This window comes from Mobula birostris, chromosome 8 (genome assembly GCF_030028105.1).
Source record: "Mobula birostris isolate sMobBir1 chromosome 8, sMobBir1.hap1, whole genome shotgun sequence".
Taxonomy (NCBI): Eukaryota; Metazoa; Chordata; class Chondrichthyes; order Myliobatiformes; family Myliobatidae; genus Mobula; species Mobula birostris.
The window spans coordinates 53587744-53609219 of record NC_092377.1 but is presented as its reverse complement, the minus strand read 5'-3'; the positions used below and the strand labels follow the sequence as shown (position 1 = coordinate 53609219).

Below are 21476 nucleotides of genomic sequence, written 5' to 3'. Positions count from 1 at the left end.
TTTATATCCCTCACCCTTCAATGATTTCACTGCTTACAACCTTGGTAATGGCAAACTGTAATGGAGATAGAATTCAGACGTTATCAAAAGCCTATGGAAATTCCTGACCCTCTTGCACATTATGACACTTCAAACAGGATTTTTTTTCCCAGAATTTGCCTTGATCTGTTTTCAACATTTGAATGTGGCTATCTTCTCCCTGTTTTTGCGCTGAGAACTAATACTATGTTGACAATTAGCATTTCAGATAACCTTTTGAATTGTAAATTAAAATTATGTGGAAAACAATGACTTAATTGCTAGAATTGAGAAATGCCTTACAGGAAAGTGACTGTCTAGCCATGAATGATAATAGTTTTTGATTAATTAGATTTTTCTGGAGTCATCCTACTGATGATGCTAACAAAGTATAACTCCCAACTATCTCTTTAGCAGATGTTTAATGACATTAGAGAAATCAGTAAATACCAACTTTTTTGAGACTCAAAATAACTTAATTACTTATTAATTAATTAATTCAATGATGTTCTCAAAATAGCTGGTAGATCATAGAAAATATGTCATATTGCCAACAGACTGCAATCAGTGTGGAGAGACAACACTTCCACCACAATTATTCTAAGAAATGTGCTCCACAAGGTTGTGTCCTCAGCCCCCTACTCTACTCCCATACACTTGTTCAGAGGGTTGAGAGCATTAAGTTCCTAGGAGTGAACACCAGCAAAAGCCTGTCCTGGTCTAACTGTGCAGAGACAAGAGCCAAGAAAGCTCATCAATGCCTCTGCATCCCCAGAAGACTAAAAAAAAAACTTGGCATGTCGTCATTGATTCTTACCAATTTTTATCAATGCACCAGAGAAAGAATTCTCTCTGGATGCATAAGGGCTTGGAATGGCAACTGCTCTGCACATGAGCAGAAAAAATACAGCAGAGAGTTTTGGACACAGCTCAACACATCGCAGAAATCAGCTTCCACTCCATAGACTTCCTCTATTCTTCTTACTGCATCAGTAAAGTAGCTGGCCCTTCCCACCATGGATATTCTCTCTTCTCCCCTCTTCTTCAATAGCCTGAGTGCACATACCACCAGACTCAATGACAGCTTCAGCTTCACCTCTGTGAGACTGTTAAATGGTTCCCTATCCTGATCTCATAATCTATCTTGTTAAGATCTTACACTTTACCGTTTACCTGCACTGTACTGCCCCTGTAGCTGTTATACTTTGTTCCGCATTGTTATTGTTTTACTTAATTCAGTGTTCAAAATAGATTTATTATCAAAATACATGTTTTCAGATACCATCTTGAGATTCGTTTTCTTGGAGGTATTTACAATAAAGTAACAAAACACTAGAGAATTTACAAAAACATGTGTAAAAATTACTGACAAAATAAGATTGTGCTAATAAAAAATAATACTGGAGAACATGAGCTGTAAAGAGTCCTTGAATGTGAGTCTGTAGGTCATTGGATCAGTTCAGAGTTGTGATGAATGAAGTTATCCACACAGGATCAGAAGTCTGATAGTTGTAGGGTAATATCTGTCCCTCAGCCTACTGGTGTGGGACCTAAAGCTTCTGTATCTTCTGCCCGATAGTAATAGTGAGAAGAAAGCGTGGCCTGAATGGTGGGGATCTTTGATGATGGAAGCTTCCTTCTTGTGTCAGTGCTCCTTCTAAATGTGCTCAATGGTGTGGAGGCCTTTGCCTGTGATGGACTGGGGTGTATCTATGCTGTTCTGTAGCCATTTCCATTCCTATTCACTGATGTTTCCATACTAGGCTGTGATACAAGTTTTTTGGTAGCATGTAAAATCTATTCAAACTTCTATGAAGGTAGAGGTGCTGCCGTGACTTCTTTCTGATGCACTAACTTTCAGGTCCCAGGACAGATCCTTTGATATGTTAGCACCAAGGTATTTAAAGCTACTAACTCTCTCCACCTCCATTCCTCTAATGAAAACTGGCTCATAGACCTGCACCTTCTTCCTCCTGCAGTTTTTTGATGTTGTTCTGGATTTGATCTGCATGTACAACATGGAAGACAACCTATTCTTTGCTTCTTGGTACATGTGACAATAATAAACCAATTCCAATTCAATATTGCATTGGCTGAACTTAATAGATCAACTGGCCCAAATAATTTACTGTATATACAGTTGAAGTCAGAAGTTTACACACACCTTAACCAAATACATTTAAACTCAGTTTTTCACAATTCCTGACATTTAATCCTAGAAAACATTCCCTGTCTTAGATCAGTTAGGATCACAACTTTAGTTTAAGAATGTGAAATGTCAGAATAATAGTAGAGAGAATGATTTATTTCAGCTTTTATTTCTTTCATCATATTCCCAATGGATTAGAAGTTTACATACACTTTGTTAGTATTTGGTAGCATTGCCTTTAAATTGTGTAACTTCGCTCAAACGTTTTGGGTAGTCTTCCACAAGCTTCTCACAATAAGTTGCTGGAATTTTGTTCCATTCCTCTAGACAGAATTGGTGTAACTGAGTCAGGTTTGTGAGTCAGGTTTGTAGGCCTCCTTGCTCGCACATGCTTTTTCAGTTCTGCCCACAAATTTTCTGTCGGTTTGAGGTCAGGGCTTTGTGATGGCCACTCCAATACCTTGACGTTGTTGTTCTTAAGCAATTTTGCCGCAACTTTGGAGGTATGCTTAGGATCATTGTCCATTTGGAAGACCCATTTATAGACAATATAGACAATAGACAATAGGTGCAGAAGTAGACGATTCGGCCCTTTGAGCCTGCACCGCCATTCTGAGATGATGGCTGATCATCTACTATCAATACCCGGTTCCTGCCTTGTCCCCATAACCCTTGATTCCCCTATCCATAAGATACCTATCTAGCTCCTTCTTGAAAGCATCCAGAGAATTGGCCTCCACTGCCTTCTGAGGCAGCGCGTTCCACACCTCCACAACTCTCCAGGAGAAGAAGTTCCTCCTCAACTCTGTCCTAAATAACCTACCCCTTATTCTTAAACCATGCCCTCTGGTAATGGACTCTCCCAGCATCTGGAACATATTTCCTGCCTCTATCTTGTCCAATCCCTTAATAATCTTATATGTCTCAATCAGATCCCCCCTCAATCTCCTTAATTCCAACGTGTACAAGCCCAGTTTCTCTAACCTGTCTGTGTAAGACAGTCCGGACATCCCAGGAATTAACCTAGTGAACCTACGCTGCACCTCCTCCACAGCCAGGATGTCCTTCCTTAACCCTGGAGACCAAAACTGCACACGATACTCCAGGTGTGGTCTCACCAGGGCCCTGTACAAATGCAAAAGGATTTCCTTGCTCTTGTACTCCATTCCCTTTGTAATAAAGGCCAACATTCCATTAGCCTTCTTCACTGCCTGCTGCACTTGCTCATTCACCTTCATTTGTGACCGAGCTTTAACTTCTTGGCTGATGTTTTGAGATGTTGCTTCTATATATCTACATAATTTTCCTTCCTCATGATGCCATCTATTTTGTGAAGTGCACCAGTCTTTCCTGCAGCAAAGCACCCCCAGAACATGATGCTGCCACCCCCATGCTTCACGGTTGGGCTGGTGTTCTTCGGCTTGCAAGCCTCACCCTTTTTCCTCCAAACATAACGATGGTCATTATGGCCAAACAGTTCAATTTTAGTTTCATCAGACCGGAGGACTTTTCTCCAAAAAATAAGATCTTTGTCCCCATGTGCACTTGCAAACTGTAGTCTGTCTTTTTTATGGCAGTTTTGGAGCAGTGGCTTCCTTCCTTGCTGAGCAGCCTTTCAGGTTATGTCGATATAGGACTTGTTTTACTGTGGATATAGATACTTGTCTACCTGCTTCCTCCAGCATCTTCACAAGGTTCTTTGCCATTGTTCTGGGATTGATTTGCACTTCTCGCGCCAAAGTACATTCATCTCTAGAAGACAGAATGCGTCTCCTTCCTGAGCGGTATGATGGCTGCGTGGTCCCATAGTGATTATACTTGTGTACTATTGTTTGTACAGATGAACGTGGTACCTTCAGGTGTTTGGAAATTGCTCCCAATGATTAACCAGACTTGTGGAGGTCCACAATTTTTTTTCTCTGGTCTTGGCAGATTTCTTTTGATTTTATTTGTAAACTTCTGACGCACTGGAATTGTGATATAGTCAATTAAAAGTGAAATAATTTGTCTGTAAACAATTGCTAGAAAAATTACTTGTGTCATGGACAAAGTAGATGTCCTCAATGTCTTGCCAAAAGTATGGTTTGCTCATATGAAATCTGTGGAGTGGTTAAACAATGAGTTTTAATGACTTCAACCTAAGTGTATGTAAACTTCTGACTTCAACTGTAATACCAGACTTGAACCAGTTTGGCAGAATCTGTGTTATACTCCACAATGAATTTATAGTTGTTTACTGTATTAAGTTGAAAGTAATTGCCACTCACAATATAAATGAATTTAGAAAGAACTTAAAACAACAATTTAAGAAACAATAAGTGCATCAAAGGAATTGTCTCCAAATAATTTGTATTCAGGCAGTGGAAATGTGAAGAATTTGATCTAGATAGGGGTGGCTACTGTTACTTTATTACAGATATTGCTGGTCTGAAAAATGTTAAGTTCTGTGATCAATCTGACAATTTCTAAGTTGTAGCATGAACACAAGCGAGCTGTGATTCTCTGTCCTTTCCATTTTTAATACTTAACACTTTGGGCGTGCCATGTTGGTGCCAGAACGTGTGGTGACACTTATGGGCTGCCCCCAGCACATCTTTAGGTTGTGTTGGTCATTCAATGACATGTTTCACAGTGTGTTTCGATGTACATGTGATAAATAAATGAAACTGAATCTGACTCATAAGCTCCTAATAAAGAACAAAATAACAAGTTAAGCATCCTTATCAGTAATAGCTCCCTATTAATCTATTAACATATCTCCACTAGGCTCATTCTTGCCTTGGATGAACAATAAGCATAATATATCAGCATAATCTGGGTAGAAAAGGTTGCAATGTGCCATAAGGCCAAGGATTTTGAAAAAAAATGATTTTGTTAAACAACATCTTATTTTTTTTTTGTAGTGATTTTTTTCTTCTTCTTAATTTTGGGTGAAGGCTCAATTCACCAACATCAAACACTATACTTCTCCAGAGCAACATTTTGATTACAGCAAAGTAGGAAAATAGAGCTTGGTGGAAAGTGTATTGCCAGTTTGTTATTGTCCATTTTATAGATAATAACATTTTGTGACATTTTTAATTTTTAGATTTTGATACGAGCAACACCATTCCTTTTCAATTTCTGATCAGTCATTGTGCTGTCCGTTTACATTTGAATACTCTGAAAAAGTGATTAAAAACTAGTGCAGTGCAGCAGTGCATTAATTGTGCAACTACTTTGTGGATAAGAACCACTTCTGACACTGGGGATCCTTTACTGGCAAACTGGATAATACTTAATGAAACAGATGACAGGATTTCAGCAGAGACAACGGCTGCCACCTCAAATGTGCCCACTTGTATTGTTGCTCAGAGTATATTGCAATATACACAGTACATCATGCATGTTAATTGATGAAGTAAAATGAATCATATATTGTAATATGACTTATCTTATATGATTGATCAAAATGCCACTGTGCACTACTGTTGCATCTAACTTCTTTCAAGTCAGTGGAGACTCGAACTCTCCACTTGATCTGACCTGGCACCAGGTGGGAGAACTAATTCTCCCATGTAATGAGTACCCAGTAAGACCAAGCTTGGCACTTGGCTCCACAGCAATGGAGTTTAATGGCAGAGGCAGCACCATCTTTCTCTTGATAGATCGTGGATTTCCAGGAGTAGCAACACTTGCAGGAAATGCTAGACTTACTAAGGTTCTATAGAAAAATTTGACTGTTCTTAATGAAGCTGCTGATTACAGATGGAAAGAATTGGCCACATGTGTTTCATTCTGTGAAAAGCATTTTCTTCCATTTTCTACCTTAAAAGAGTGAAGCTGTAATGAAGGCAACACACATTTAAGATAAGAAATTACCACTCTCTATATCCATTTGTTAATATCTGTCTTGGCGTTCAGAACTATACAGCAGGTTATTACTACATTTCAAATTGCCTTTATACAAGATCTGCTAATGCTTCCAGTGCAGGCAGCAGCCTTGCAAAATAGCCTTTACGCTAGCATTATTTCCCCAATGAAATAAACTATAATGTGTCTGAGAGCTTTAGTTCCTACGTTCAGCAGAGTAAGGTCATCAATCAGTTCTTAGAGGTGTTTAAAATTAATGAACCATTCGTCTCTTCACCCAGTGAAAATCGCACAACAGCTAATAATCGTCTGAAAGTTATTGATGTTTCAGTGTACTTCTATTATATGAATAGAAAACCTGAACTTTTTAACTATTGAATTTTACACTGCAATCTGTAACACAATGTTTTTTCCTAATATTGTTCACATTCTGTCACTTTTTCCCATGTGGAAACCAACTTAGCTCATTTATTGTTGCTTTGACAGTTGCAATTCTAGTCACCAGCTTCGTCATTACAGAACTGCTTTAGCATTGGGTGCATAATTGTCTTTATGGCATAGTTTTCCCTCTGTGAGAGAGGATGGAAATGGAGTTCAGATTGTGTCTTACATTTCTATTCATATACAGATTACTGAAATAGCAAGTCTGTGACAAATGTCACTACTGGGAGGCAAATGATGCTGGGTGATCTGTGACCTATCTAACATAATAGTTTATCCCGCACCACAGCTCATGTTGCCATTTACTATTGTCATCAACATTTTCAATATTGAAAGCTGACATATGTTTTAAACTTTCACCAACATTCTCGAAATGGACACCCTCCAATTATCTCAATTCAGGCCCCCTCCCAACATTGTATATCTTTGACTATATGGTTATCTTCCATCTTGCTCACGTGCCAGAGCCAACGAAATGTGTTTTGCTTGGAGAAATTTGAGAAACGTGGCACGCCTGCTTTGGTGCAGGCATTTGTGTTGGATACTTTTTCCACATGTGAGAATCCAAGGATATGCTGCAAACATCAAGGGTTCATGTTGTTGAGCCTTTACTGTTGGCAGCTTTAAGTAATCCATATTTCCATATTTCAATATTTCAATGCCATATGGCAATATTCTAAACGTGCAGATCTCCATAGATCTGCAATTTGGCCTGAAAGGTGATTTTGTTACTCTGACATCCCACTATGTTGTTAAGTCAAAGCCAGTAGTGCAGTGTTTCCAATGCTCAGAATAAATTTGTTATCGTCAGAATAAACTCAAAACAGTTATTTATTGCAAACACAGGAATTCTGCAGATGCTGGAAATTCAAGCAACACACATAAAAGTTGCTGGTGAACGCAGCAGGCCAGGCAGCATCTGTAGGAAGAGGTGCAGTCGACGTTTCAAGCCGAGACCCTTCATCAGGACTAACAGCCTCGGCCTGAAACGTCGACTGCGCCTCTTCCTACAGATGCTGCCTGGCCTGGCCTGCTGCGTTCACCAGCAACTTTTATGTGTGTTGCTTACAGTTATTTATTGACTGTTTCCAGTCAAGTATTTTAGAATCATGTTATGGATAAAGACACAACATTTTGACATTAATATATATTTATACTAATAATGAAGGGGAAAATTGTGCAGCGATGGCAATGAGTATCCATGAGCTGCAGAAGTTATTGTTTTGTCCAGAGAAGTAGTGTAGTGTTATCTGAACAGATGGGTTTTCTGATTAAGTCTAGTTTCAATTTTGTTAGTGACTTCAGTACAAATAGATTGAAATGCTGCTTATTCAACCATGTGTGAAGACACATTCCATCTATGACTGCAGGGAAAGTATAAGTCAGAAATCAAGGGACAAAGCTGCAATGGCAGTGGCCAAAACATTCCTCCATGTCATTCTTCATCTGAAAGCCATCAGATGTAAAGCTGTTAAATTGTATGCTCCCACCTATGTCAACATTAAAGGAAAAAGTAAGATTGAGGATCTTTGGGGAGTGCCTCAGTTTTTTTCCAGTATTGGGATGGAACCTTCTCTGCTTTCGCTGTGAAAAGATTTGGTGAGATCCACAAATGTGAGTCAGTATGTTGTTTGCTGTTCTTGGCACCTTACTTGAAGCTGGCAGAGACCAAAGATCTTGTCCATTGCGGATCGACCCACAGTAAAGATGTATGGTGTCTCCAAGTGTATGCAGTTATTTAATTAAGTTATTTTGCAACTGAAGCTCAAGCAGAATTTTCACACAGCATTTTTGTTGTAGAAACTGTAACACTCGTGTGAGCATAGCATGACCACTAGGCAACACGGTGGCTAAACTATTAGTCATTATGTTACAAGTCTGCTGTTGTCAATGTGGAGTTTGTATGTTTTCCCTCTGACTGTGGCTTTCTGTGGGTACTCCAGTTTCCTCCCACATGCCGGAGATGTGTGTGCTGGCAGATTATTCAGCTAATAATGAACGTAGAACATAGAAATACACAGCACTTTACAGGCTCTTCAGCCCACAATGTTGTGCCGACCATGTAACCTACTCTGGAGACTGCCTAGAATTTCCCTAGTGCGTAGCCCTCATTTTTCTAAGCTCCATGTACCTATCTAAGAGGTTCTTAAAAGACCGTATTGTATCCATCTCCACCACCGTTGCCGGAAGTGAATTCCACGCACCCACCACTCTCGTGTAATGGGTGGTAAAAATGACAGGGGGCTGTTGTGTGATAGGGAAGTGGTAGTTAATATGAGGTGGATTGAGAATACTGTAAGATTAGTGCATATACTGTAAGTACTTAATGGTCAGAGACCTGTTTGATTTGTATGAAAATACAAGCTTTCCATAACCTGTATTATTGATTTTGATTATATGCTGAATATAGTATGATCATATAGAATCATTTAGTACATTCTAATGTATTAATTGCACCTCTATTTCTGTAATCCATAGGGGACTTGTATATTGGAGGGATTGCCAAAGACATGTACAAAACATTACCAAAGCTAGTGGCATCAAAGGAGGGATTTCAAGGCTGTTTGGCTTCAGTGGACCTGAATGGAAGGCTTCCGGATCTGATTTCTGATGCTTTGTATTGCAATGGGCAGATTGAGCGAGACTGTGAAGGTATCACTGATTCACTCACTCAACAACCAAATGAATCATCATTATTCTATAAAGAAACCCCCATGTTTATATCATTTACAGTTTCATTCGTGACATCTTTTTGTTTTTCAGTATTACCCTGTTATGTTTAACCTTTAGAGTGTTTGTACTTTTCTGCTAGTTCCATATTGCAGTATTCTGGTGAGTTAAATCAAGGATTTGTTTAAGTGAAAAATAATAAAAAGTTTTATGTCAGTCAGCAAGAACAGTATTTTAAATATAGGTCACCAAATACTAATGGATTGTGTTTCTATAGATTGCTTTCAATATGTTTTCTTTATGTTCTATATGTTATTGCCCCACATATCCAGAATATAAACCACATGTAGAAATTACTGTGTGTTTTTATTTCAACCCTTTAAATCAAGTTCTTTTCACCATTTCTAATGAAGTTGTGAGTTCTTTCAAAATGAATGGGCTGCTATTTCTGATAAGCAGTAGAACAAGAAAGTATGATGTAGTTAAGTCCCCATTTATTGTTCTAATTACAGTAGTATTAAATGATGATGTGATAAATGGAAGGTTTGTAAAATGAAATAATCTATTTAACCTTGATCATACAATTAATATTCACTTATGGAATATTAAAGAGAGTAATGATTTTTGTGTTCAAATAAGATGAATAGATTCCTTCTCTTCTATTAAAGTGTAATAAATTTGGCAACATCACCTGGGGTGGTGGCTGAATGCAGAAATCATTTTGCCTGGATCTGTGAGGGTAGAGTCAAGACACAGTTTCACTTATTTTCATCCCTTTTATCACCTATCAGTATTTATGAATAATTCAGTCAATGTTGGACTGTTGTCCATAGTACCATGGTAGCTTAGAGTTCAGCACAGTGTGGGGCAATCCTGGCATTCAGAGTTCAATTCTGGCACCATTCTTTAAGGTGTCTCTATACGGTCTCCCTGTGGAACACATGGGTTTTCCCTGGGAGCTCTTGTTTCCTTCTACAGTCCAAAAATGTACTGGGTAGATTAATTTGTCATTATAAATTGTCCCACAATTAGGTTAGGGTTAATCGGGCTTGTGGGGTGGCTGAGGCAGCATGGCACAAAGGGCCAGAAGGATCTGCTCATGCTGTATCACTAAAATAAATAGTTTTTCGAAATGCAATGGACAAATCATGAAATGTGATGACAATGTTTTACAGCATTTTTTCTTTTGTTCAGATTTCAGTTTGATTAATAGGACTGGAGGTTACAATCCCTAAAGTTTCTACACTGCACTTGATTTGAGTGGAAGTAGCTCTTAAAGATGACCACTAGACGATGTTACTTCCATTACGACATATCTTCAGTTCTGTACCGCGACATCGCTGGGTGTTTTGGCCTTTTATCACAAGACACCCTCAGCCGAGGCAGACCCACCACAGGCTGATCAGACCTGGGTGTGTGTCACATGGTTAGTCTCTCGATGGTCACTTGGCAGCCCAGACAGCATCCCTTCTTTTCAACCACAGCCAGTGACTGTTCACTTCGGCGGCATTAGCAGGTGCTTTGATTGTCTTCCTATGGGCCTGCCCTCTGACTCCTACTTCCCTCTGCAGCCTTACGGTGGTACTAGCTACAAAGCCCCTGCACCCCACCTCAACTGGGCACACTTTTACGTTCCAGCCTTGATCCTCTACTTCAACTGCAAGGTTGGCATATTGCAGCCTTTTTCATTCGTAAGCCTCATCCACGGCATCCTCCCAGGGGACAGTCAGCTCAATGATAAAGATGCGCCGACACGAGTTGGACTGAAGGACCAGGTCAGGCCACAGGTTGGTCGTTACAATTTCAAATGGGAAGGTAAGTTTCTGGCCTAAATCAACACGCATTTCACAGTCCCTGGCTGCACTCAGTGGGCATGAGTCGTGAGGCAAGGGGTTAGCCCCCGGTTTATCTCCTTCCCGGATGAAGGATGGTAGTTGTGGGACTGTTGTCTGGGCATTGAGAGGCCTGGAGTTGGTAGTTACTCTCTTACAGTCAAGTTCAGCTGCCAAACACCTCAGCACTTAGTTGTGTCGCCAGGTGTATCTGCCTTGTATCAGGCTGGTCTGGCAACTAACCACAATGTGCTTGAGGGATGCCGGAACTGCGCACAGAGGACAGGCTGGATCCTCTCCCAGCCAAAGATTTAGGTTTGTAGGAGAGGGCAGGACACCATATGTTGCTCTGATGATGAAGCTCAGTCTGTTTGACTCCATGCTCCACAGCTCACTCCATGTGATTTTCCTCTTCTCAACACCCTCCCACCTCATCCAGCAGCCTTGCTTGGCTTGGGACATTGCTTTGGCACATCTGGCTGCTGCTTCGTGGAGGCGCACCAACTCCACTGCCAGGTACTGATGTTCAGTTGTAGTAGCCTTTTGCCAGTTAGGTTTCATCACTCCAAGGCCAAAGCCTACTCTGCCCTGTTGGACGTAGCCCACTATGTCCCGGTATCAGAGGGCGGCTTCTGCGTCCAGTACTGCTGTGGCTGGGGTTCATTTCTTCCCTGTTGCTAGAGCAGGAGCAACGCCTCTTAGGATTGGGTCCCGTGATTTTTTGAGTGTCATTTCCAGCCTTACTTTTGCATATTTGTATTCCTCCACTAGGCTAGAAATTGACAGAGAAAGGGCTCCGTTCCCGTAAAGTCCTATGCTGCTAAGGCACCTTGGTAGCCAAGCCACTTCCTCACATGTGAGTTCACCAGCCTCTCCAGCCGATTTGCATGAGACATAGTGACCTCATAGATGGTAATTGGCCACATAAGTCGGGACAGCAGTCCAAACTGATAGCACCAAAGCTTCAACCTCCCTGGGAGAGCTGTGTTGTTGATTAGCTTGAGGACACTGACTGTATCCTGCCTTAGTCGTTCCACCTGCTCTATGGCTCTGAGGTCCACGTTGTACCAATGTCCGAGGCTTTTGATGGGCTTCTTCAGAGCAGTTGGTATTGGCTCAGCGTTGATACAAAACCTTATGTTGGTGAGCCGGCCCTTGACAATTGAGATACTGCAAGACTTACTGGGTTTTGTTTCCATTCGTGCCTGCTTGATGTTTCTCTGGAGTTTATCCAGCAGACGTTTGGTGCATGCTTTTGTTGTTGTTATTGTGGTCATGTCATCCATATACACCCTGATTGGAGGAAGACGCAGCCCATTCTTGAAGTGTTTCCCTACGACCACCCATTGTGATGCTCGGATAATGAGCTCCATTGCCAGAGGAGAGATGGTACAGCCCGCCATTATGCCTATATCAAGGTGCTGTCATGTGATGGTGTTATCTTGTGTTGTGACACAGAACTGCAGATCCTGGAAGTACGCTTTGACCAGCTTTGTGATGCCCTCTGGAACCTGGAAAAAGTTGAAAGCTGCCCACAAAGTCTCATGAGGCACTGGCCCAAAAGCATTGGCAAGTTCTAGGAAGACCACATGCAGGTCTTTCTTTTCTTTCTTGACAGATGGTATCTGGTGCCCGATGACATCTGCGTGTTCCAGACATTCTGGGAAACCACGTATTCCTGCTTTTTGCGCTGATGTGGCGACAAAGTTGTTGCTCTGCAAAAGGGCTGAGAGTCTTTGAGCCACTACACCAAAGAAGATCTTTCCTTCCACATTCAGGAGACTGATCTGGTGGAACTGACTGATTGTTGAGGAATTCTTCTCTTTGGGAATTAGTATCCCTCCCGTCCTTCGCCATGCCTTAGGTATAATTCCTTTCCTCCATGCCACCTTCATTAGATTCCAGAGGTAATTCAGGATGCCGGGGGTGTTCTTATGGAGCCTATATGGGATGCCATTGGGCCCTGGAGCTGATGCTGATCTTGCAAGTTTAACTTTACTTTCCACCTCCCTCCATGTAGGGGGCCTTACAACTCCCTGAATGAAAGATGCATTCTTTCATTTTTATTGGTGAATTACAAACTCGTATTTATTATTCTACAGTCATGGGTTAAATTAATGCATTTATGGTGCTACTAAGTTATACTCCCCTCATATCCCTATCTCTAACCTGCAAAGCATGCCCAACAGGGTTACTTAACTAGCCATGGCCCCAAAAAGTAGGATGGATCATGGACAGAAACTAAACGTCCTATCTCATGAAAAAATGGCTATTATACATTTGGAACAAGTTAACTAACATGGTTTAAACATAAATTGCCTATTAAAATATAAATAAGCATCATATAATACTGTGACTATATGTTTATATAACTAAATTACATTTCAACAAGCAGCAACAAAGAATTTCAGCTCTTCATGTATAATCCTAAATACACAAATGATATCTGTTATAATCTAAAGGTTCCAAAATTTGTATGCTTTATTTTGTAACTTCATTGATTTACATAATGTATTTTTAATGATTTATAAAACATTACGTTACAACTTTTTGTTGTCCTTTTTTTGTTGAAATCTTTTATCTTCCTTCCTCGCTTATTCTTATTTACCTTTATTCCCAGGGCTTTACTCTAAAGTTGTACTATTAGATTGTACTTCACATAACCTACTCTAATAAACTTAACAAGATTCTGATGAGCATAGAAGCAGGAATATCTAACAGAAATGGTGAAAACAGTAATATCTAATTATTTACATTTGTAATTTTCTTTTATTTGCATATTTTAACAACTTATTCTCAATTTGTTATTTTTGAAGTTTAGAGGATTGCAGTTATTACTAGTATATGGATACCAAGAGATGAATACATTAGGAGTCACAGAAATATAACATGTTTTGTAATAAATTCCTTATCCATTATTTTGGAAGAGCATTTTGACAAATTACATTTAACATATGCAGGTAGTTAGAATGTGTTAAACCATTATCAACATACACAAAGTGTGGTAATATTTATGGGTTCAGTGTATAGTTTATTGCAAAATGTAGATTCTGATCCAGAAGAGGAACAATATCCTTTTCAGCTGGATATCGAAGAACAAGAAAATGGCTATCTCAGAAAAAACTTGGATACGTTGCTTAATATCACTATGTGGAATAGTATGCACAGAATGTAACAAGTACCTTGTTTAATAATGAATTTGTATGTGACATTCCAGAGTGTAATGTCACTGCACTATTGTTGTGGAGACCATTATTTGTTTAAGTTAATCTTAAAAAGAGCTGTGATCTCATGGTTATTTATAGATTGAATCATTGAATTCTGAAATTATGGGTCCCAATTTATTTGCTTTATATTTGATATAGCAAATAAAAGATGATCAGTGATACCGAGCAAAGCTGAGTTTATGATATGCATTTATCAAACAAGGGTTAACCGTTAAAAGTTAAGAATGATCTTTAGTGCATTGACTTACATGTAAAATGTAACAGTTTGGATATTGTCCTGCACATATCATGGCTAATATTCTGCAGACTGCAGGTGATATTGATTCTTTCAAAAGAGCTACGTTTGTGTCAAATGTGATTTCTCCTTTCAGTGTTCCCATGTGGTCAGGTTTGGTTCTTGTTTGCCTTCTGTGAGTAACAATGCTCGTGCGAGATAATTCATTTTCTCACTTTTCCACTGGAGTTGTTCATTGATTGGTGTGCCCTACAGTTCTTTTCTCTGAGTATTGACTTTTGTTTTATGATAAAAGTTGTTGCCATTGGTTAAGTCTTCAGATTTAATATTTAATGCAGGAAGATTTCTTGTGACTGAAAGTGTGCAACCCATTGCTTGAGAGGTTGGTTTAAGGGATTATTCACCACAAGTCTAATGGACTATGATGGGGAGCATGATGAGAGAGGGGAAGACAGTGTCACAGAGTGGCAAGTGAATTCAACTTCCAGAAGCAAGAGAGCCATACTTGGTCAAAAAAGCAAAAGCAATCTGCAGAAGCTAGACATCTGAAATTAAGTGCTGAAAATATTTTCCATATCAGGTAATATCTGTGGACAGGAGAATAGTTATGTTTCTGGCCAATGAGCTTGCTACAAGACTGAGAAGTATTTAAAGAAAGAGACATATTTAACTTTGCATTACAAGGAAATGGATAGAAAGATCACAGTTGATATTTGTGATAGGGTGCATACTAAGAAAAGATGGATGATACTGATTAAAGTTGCTGGTGAACGCAGCAGGCCAGGCAGCATCTGCAGGAAGAGGTGCAGTCGACGTTTCAGGCCGAGATCCTTCGTCAGGACTACGGCCTGAAACGTCGACTGCACCTCTTCCTACAGATGCTGCCTGGCCTGCTGCGTTCACCAGCAACTTTGATGTGTGTTGCTTGAATTTCCAGCATCTGCAGAATTCCTGTTGTTTGGTACTGATTAGTATTGATTAGGAGAAGATGCTGCAGGCTTGTTAATGGCAACTAAATGGTCTGGAAGTGGAATAAATGAGAGGAAGACAGAGGAGGCAAAAACTTCTGGTCATGTTTGGTTCTTGGTATTGGGCTTGGAATGGCAAATGGAGTTTAACTCAACCAAATGTGAAGTGTTGCACCTAGGTAGGTCAAATGCAAAGAGGCAGTACACCGTTAAGTGTCTTGTTGATGAGCAGATTGATCTTGAGGTCCAAGTTCCATTCTGAGGTATTCTATTCCTACAATCTTCTGACATGAAGATGAAAGGGCAAACAATGTTTTCAAAATGATTTTAAAATATATTTTAGTGAAAGTTACGTATATCAATAATTGTAATTGCTTTTCTTTTTTAAATAAAATCAAACTGACCACATGGTGCTCATATATAACGGAGGACACAAGAATGGGTTATCAGAAAAATAGTATGGAAGTGCTAAGTATGAAATAAGTATACATTTGATAACCATTTATACCATGTTATATAAATCATAACAATATGGAAATATTTAATTTTGTACCTTATAGTGAGTAATTTTCTTTGCATTTTGCTCAGTCACGCTTGCCTTATCAAAATATTTTCCTTGAATGTTATTAATTATTGAAGTGCTATGGCAAAGTATACCATTCTGATGGCAGAATATTACTTATTGTTTCTGGCTGGCTTATTGATGATAAAAAGCTGCTATCACATCTTTTGTTTCTTATTGCATCTTTCTCTCCTTTATAGCAGCATGTTTGCTCTGAATTTTTTCTAATGTTTGCTAACATGCCTCTACTGCTTACTAACCTTTTACATATTTTGCTTTTATTTTGCTGGCAAAGTTGCATTGATGAAAGCTGACTTGCAAGGTAGATAGCTGTGTGTTTGTACAAAACAAGACTGAAAACCGTGTCTGTGCCATATGCATACAAACAGCATTTATCTGCTTTGGAACTCGATTATTCTTAAGTCAAAATTCAGAATCAATAAGTATTTTTTAAACATATTGCTTATTATCATGGGGCTTTCAGTCTTGAATGTTTTATTATTTTAGTATGTTGAATACATTTGTTTGCTAATCCTTGATACGCTAATTGCTTTTAGTAATTGTTTAGAAGTGTCCAAGTTCTTTCACTCATTCTAACCCCTAACCTAAATATGTTCCTTCCTATGTCAAGCTTACAACTGACAAAAAAGCATGCAAAATTTAACGTTGTAGGACTAACAACATGCTTTGGCAAAAATGCACGTTTTTGTATGTTCCGACTCAGGGCCAAGTACAACCTGTCAAGAGGATTCTTGTGGAAACCAAGGTGTCTGCCTGCAACAGTGGGATGGTTTCACCTGTGACTGCACTATGACCTCATATATTGGCTCTTTATGCAATGACCGTAAGTACATATTCATGTTCAGAATGCATTGTGATTCTGAAGTTAAAGCAATACTATAAAAATTGATATGGTATCCTTAGTAAAGTTGAATGATTAGTGTGATCATTCATTATGTAGGCATTCATTTTATGAAAAGATGGATTATGCAGTATAAAGTCAACTGCTGAAATGTATGTGATACTGTAGAGAGCAGTGTTTGGTGATAAATTTGTTGATATTTAACAGTAATATTTGTCTGCATTGTATGTGGCAAAATTATGCACACGTTTTGTATAGTCACTTTATTAATTAGATATTGTCTGAATGTTGTTCTGAGTATCTTATGACAAAGTTAAATAAGAAACAATTGTGAAGCAAGAATTTTGTTGGATTTGATGAGGTGACTCGAAGTGCTGTCTATTTCATTGGAGGAATGTTTCAGCTTGGCAGGCAAATGTATTGTCACAACTGATAATAAGGTGCTCATTTCAACATGCCTTTGTCTCAGGACCCTACATTTTTATTTTCATTGCTGTTATAGGGCTATAGAGCTGTACAGCCCATAATGTCTATACCAACCATTTTTGGCCATTTATTCTAATACCAATTGCCTAAAATAGGTTTTGTATCCTCCTAAACCTTGCCTACCTAGGTGCCTGTCTAAATATCTTTTAAATGTAGTGATTGCATCTGATTTTACCACCTCCTCTGCCAATGAGTTCCAAATGTCACTGACTCTCTGTGTAGGAAACTAAATCTTTCTCTTCAAATCCCTTTTAAATGCTCCTTCCTCTCAATTTAACTGTATACCCTCTTGTTTTTCATGCCCCTCTCATGGCCAAAGAATCAGAGTGCATATCCTATCTATGCCACTTATAAATTTAGAAATCTCTATTGGCCTCCTTCACTCCAAGGACGGCCATCCCAGCCTATTCAATCTCTCGACACAATTAAAATCCTTTGATCCAGGCAGTATCCTGGTGAATTCAGCTCAACCACATGCTTCCTATATGTGATGGGCACAGCATGGCAACTAGTACTCCAAGTGAGGTCGAACCAAAGTTTTGTAAAATTGCAACATCTAATCTTTTATACTCTGTACCCCATTGCATAAAAGTATGCCTAATCTGGAAAGTGGGGTAAGTTTCAAGAGGAATGATTGGATTGTCTGGATTGTATCTGCTGGACTTTCGAAGAGTGAAGGAAGACTTAAATGAAGTTTACATGGTGTTAAGGGGTCTTGACAGGGTGAGTGTGGAAAGAATGATTCCACTTACGGGGAAGTCTATTTAAAAATTAGGAATCACCCATGTAAGGGAAAGAAAAGTCAGTTTTTATCTCTCTCTTTGAGACTGAATCTTCTGCAAAGGCTGTTAGAAGCAGTCTTTGGATATTATCAAAACAGAGGTATGTATATATGAGTTTAATTAGCAAGAGGATGAAAGGTTAGCGAGGGTAGATATGATCACAGAGCTAAGGTCATAATCAGATCTGCCATATTGAATGTTGACTATGGCCCATCTGATTATGACCTTATTGAATGGTGCAGTAGGCTCAAGAGAACTAGTGACTTACATTCCATCCTGCTTCATATGTTGGACAGGTAAAATATCAGATGTATCACAACAGCGAACAACTAGAAATTTGTTGTCTGTTGTGATATAACCAATATTTATTATTCAATATTCTGAAGGGCAAACATTGGCTGGCAAGTTGGGCTTCAGAACGACTGAGCGGCATCAAATGTTGTAGCAACTGAAGCAGAAAAAACTGCTCAACTATGTGGTAAATATAAGGTGACAGTGAACCAAACAAAGATTGACATTTTACCCTTATTGGATCTACATATAGAGTTGGCAGAAGCCAACGTTTTCTCAATCTGTCACATGAATATATTAAGATGTGTAAAAAGATGAATCAGCAATATTATATAATGAACATACATAAACATAATTTTTCATCTACAAAATTACTTTATGGGTTTAAGTTGGTCTGACAATCTTTTATCTTAACATGGACATGGTAAAGATCTCTAAGTATTCATGCAGTAATGGTCATAAATGCCAAAGAAGTAAATATCTGAATCTTGCGCTGCACAAGTAAATGGGCACAAGTAAAAGTTTCAAAACAGCCAAATATGTATTCTTATCAAGAGTAGTGCTTTATTTTTGGAAAAAAGCTGACGCAAATAGATTGGAACCAGTCAAAGACAGAGAAATTATCAAGGCAAACGCATTTGAAAAGATTCAAAATTCTAAAACTAAACTAGGAAGGATACCTTTCAGAGTTGGTGTGAATGGGATCTTTCCAAAGAGTACATGATAATAGTGTGGTGTTGTTCTAGTATTCACAGCCACTTGAAATGGATTGGTGTGATCAGAACTCAGTTTTGTATTATAGGCTGAGGTTTGAGTTCCATTTTCTCATTCCATGGTTGACCAAATGATATAGCCTTGGACAAAAGTTTCTGGTTTTGTGCATTTATATTTGAGTGTCTTATGAAGTGGAATAACAATAAATACATGCTTACTTCACCATATTATCCGGAGCTAGAATTGTGAAAGAAACAACGAAGAAGCAAATATTATAAGGGTGTTATGAGAATAATCAACTTTTATTATGAGACATTGATTAGCAAGCATTTGCCTCAGCGATGGAACAATGCCACATTCCACACCAGGTTATAATCTTTCTGAGTTACTAAAGGTAGAAGAATTATTATAATTAAGCTGAGTTCAGTCAAACCTTGAGTGGAAGAAAAAAATTGAAACAAAGACAAAATTTTGATACAAGCTAGAAAGACAGACATTTTAAGTAATGAGGCAACATTTATAAATTAACACTGCCTGGAAACTCTAGTCTCAAAAATAAGGTGCTGAAGTGATATATTGTGAAAGTAGAAGACAGAGTTAGAGATGTAATGTAAGTCACTTTATTCCTGCAGGAGATTTCTGGGCAATATTGAAGAATTATGTGATCATCAGTGTATTCCAGAAGTTGACCTAGCATAGCCAATTTAGTGAAAGTGCACAGGCTTCTAATGAATTGAGCCAAGAAGTGACATCTCTCTCAACTTGAGAAGTAGATATAATGCCAGCAATATAATTCTTAGAAATCAAAGAAACTCAGCAAACCTGGAGAGACATTAGATTGGTCAACAATGTGAATAACTCTTTTCAGAAAGGACAAAATAATAAAGACATGGAATACATAAGCTAGAGAGAGTAAAAACTTTAATAAATGATGTGCAGAAAAGAAACTCACTAATGCATTGCTTATGATTAAATCATAATTGTTCTGAAGGATTGCTAGCTGTCAGTTTTATTAAAATATTAAATTTCAAAATCTCTTCTGTTTATTTATGAATTCATATAGTGTACATATATAATTCAATCCTGAATTTCAATTATTTCGATTATTTTGTTAACTGAGCCTTATGAGAACTCATTGTTACCACTTAGTTGGTTCCACCAGATGGCACTGTGCTCATTTACAAAAGTTGTCATCTGTCTGTGTTTGACACTACAATATACTTTTGTTAATGAAGAAGGCAATTTCAAGTAATACCACATAAAGAAGAATTTTTTCGTCTTGAATGCAAAGTTCAATCTAATTCTGTGGGTATTTCATAGAATAATACCTTGGGAAATATTTTGACAATAGTATGCAATGTGTGCTATCCTGCAAAATTAGAGGCAATAAGGTTTCATTCTTGGTAATAACCAGACTCACAGGTTGACAATAATTTTCAGCTCTTGAGAAATGTGCATATTTAGCAAATCCCCATTTCAATAATTAATCTCCCAGCATCATTTGATATCTGTCACAGAACAATAATAAAAGAAATTTTTACTTGCCTCGTCATGCTCTAAAGTGGAAGGGAAATGTATACATCAGTAATTTCTGTGATTAGAGTGTGATTTATTTCAATAAAAGGAATTCATTCAGATTATCATAGAAGTCTTGACATTAACTCCTTACCTTAAAGATTTGTTAGAAAGCATTAAGTGTAATTAGATGTTAAAAGCCTTGGCTCGTTGTTTATTCTTTAATTTTCACACTCTATGCATATAGTCTTGATGTTTTTTTTTGTTAAGCACGATATTAACTTTGATATTAGTTGCACATTATGTACAAAGAACTACATTGATTTATACATGGATAAAATTTGGAATTAATTAGGAGTTAAACAAAAGAGGGTCACTCACTGACAGAATTTAAGTTTAAATTTTATTTCCTTATTTTTTTAGTACTGTACTTGGAACTCTTGCGGATTAGCCACCAGTACGAAATAAAAGTTATTGAAGCTGCTTATGAGAATAATGATAAATAAACTTAATTTAATGAAATGGAAACCAAAAACTACAGATCACATTCTGGTACTTAATTGAGATTAAACTTCATGCCATCCTTCAGAGCTAACCATACCAGAAATTATGGGGTCCTTCAGAGGGCATAATTGTCATGTACTGTACAATACCTGTTTCTGCTTGCAACCAGAATAGTTCACTGACTAGAGTCCATTATTCAAAATGTACTGTGCATTTTAATCTAATTCACTGAAAACATCAGTGTCATTTGTTCATATTACAGGGCCACTTTCCCAAATGCACTGTTTCAAACAAAATGCCGGAGGAACTCAGCAGGCCAGGCGGCATCTATGGGAAAGAGTGAACAGTCGATCTTTTGGGTCTCAGCC

General features: G+C 38.4%; 1 protein-coding gene across 1 annotated transcript in view; it reads left to right on the top strand.

Annotated features, from left to right (window-relative positions):
* nrxn1a (neurexin 1a) overlaps window positions 1–21476 on the top strand; it is a 1764001-nt gene that overhangs the window by 1003519 nt on the left and 739006 nt on the right. Inside the window, exons 17-18 of the mRNA XM_072265192.1 lie at window positions 8939–9112; window positions 16679–16798. Of these exons, the coding sequence (XP_072121293.1) occupies window positions 8939–9112; window positions 16679–16798 (294 nt within the window). The remainder of the gene's footprint in view (window positions 1–8938; window positions 9113–16678; window positions 16799–21476) is intronic.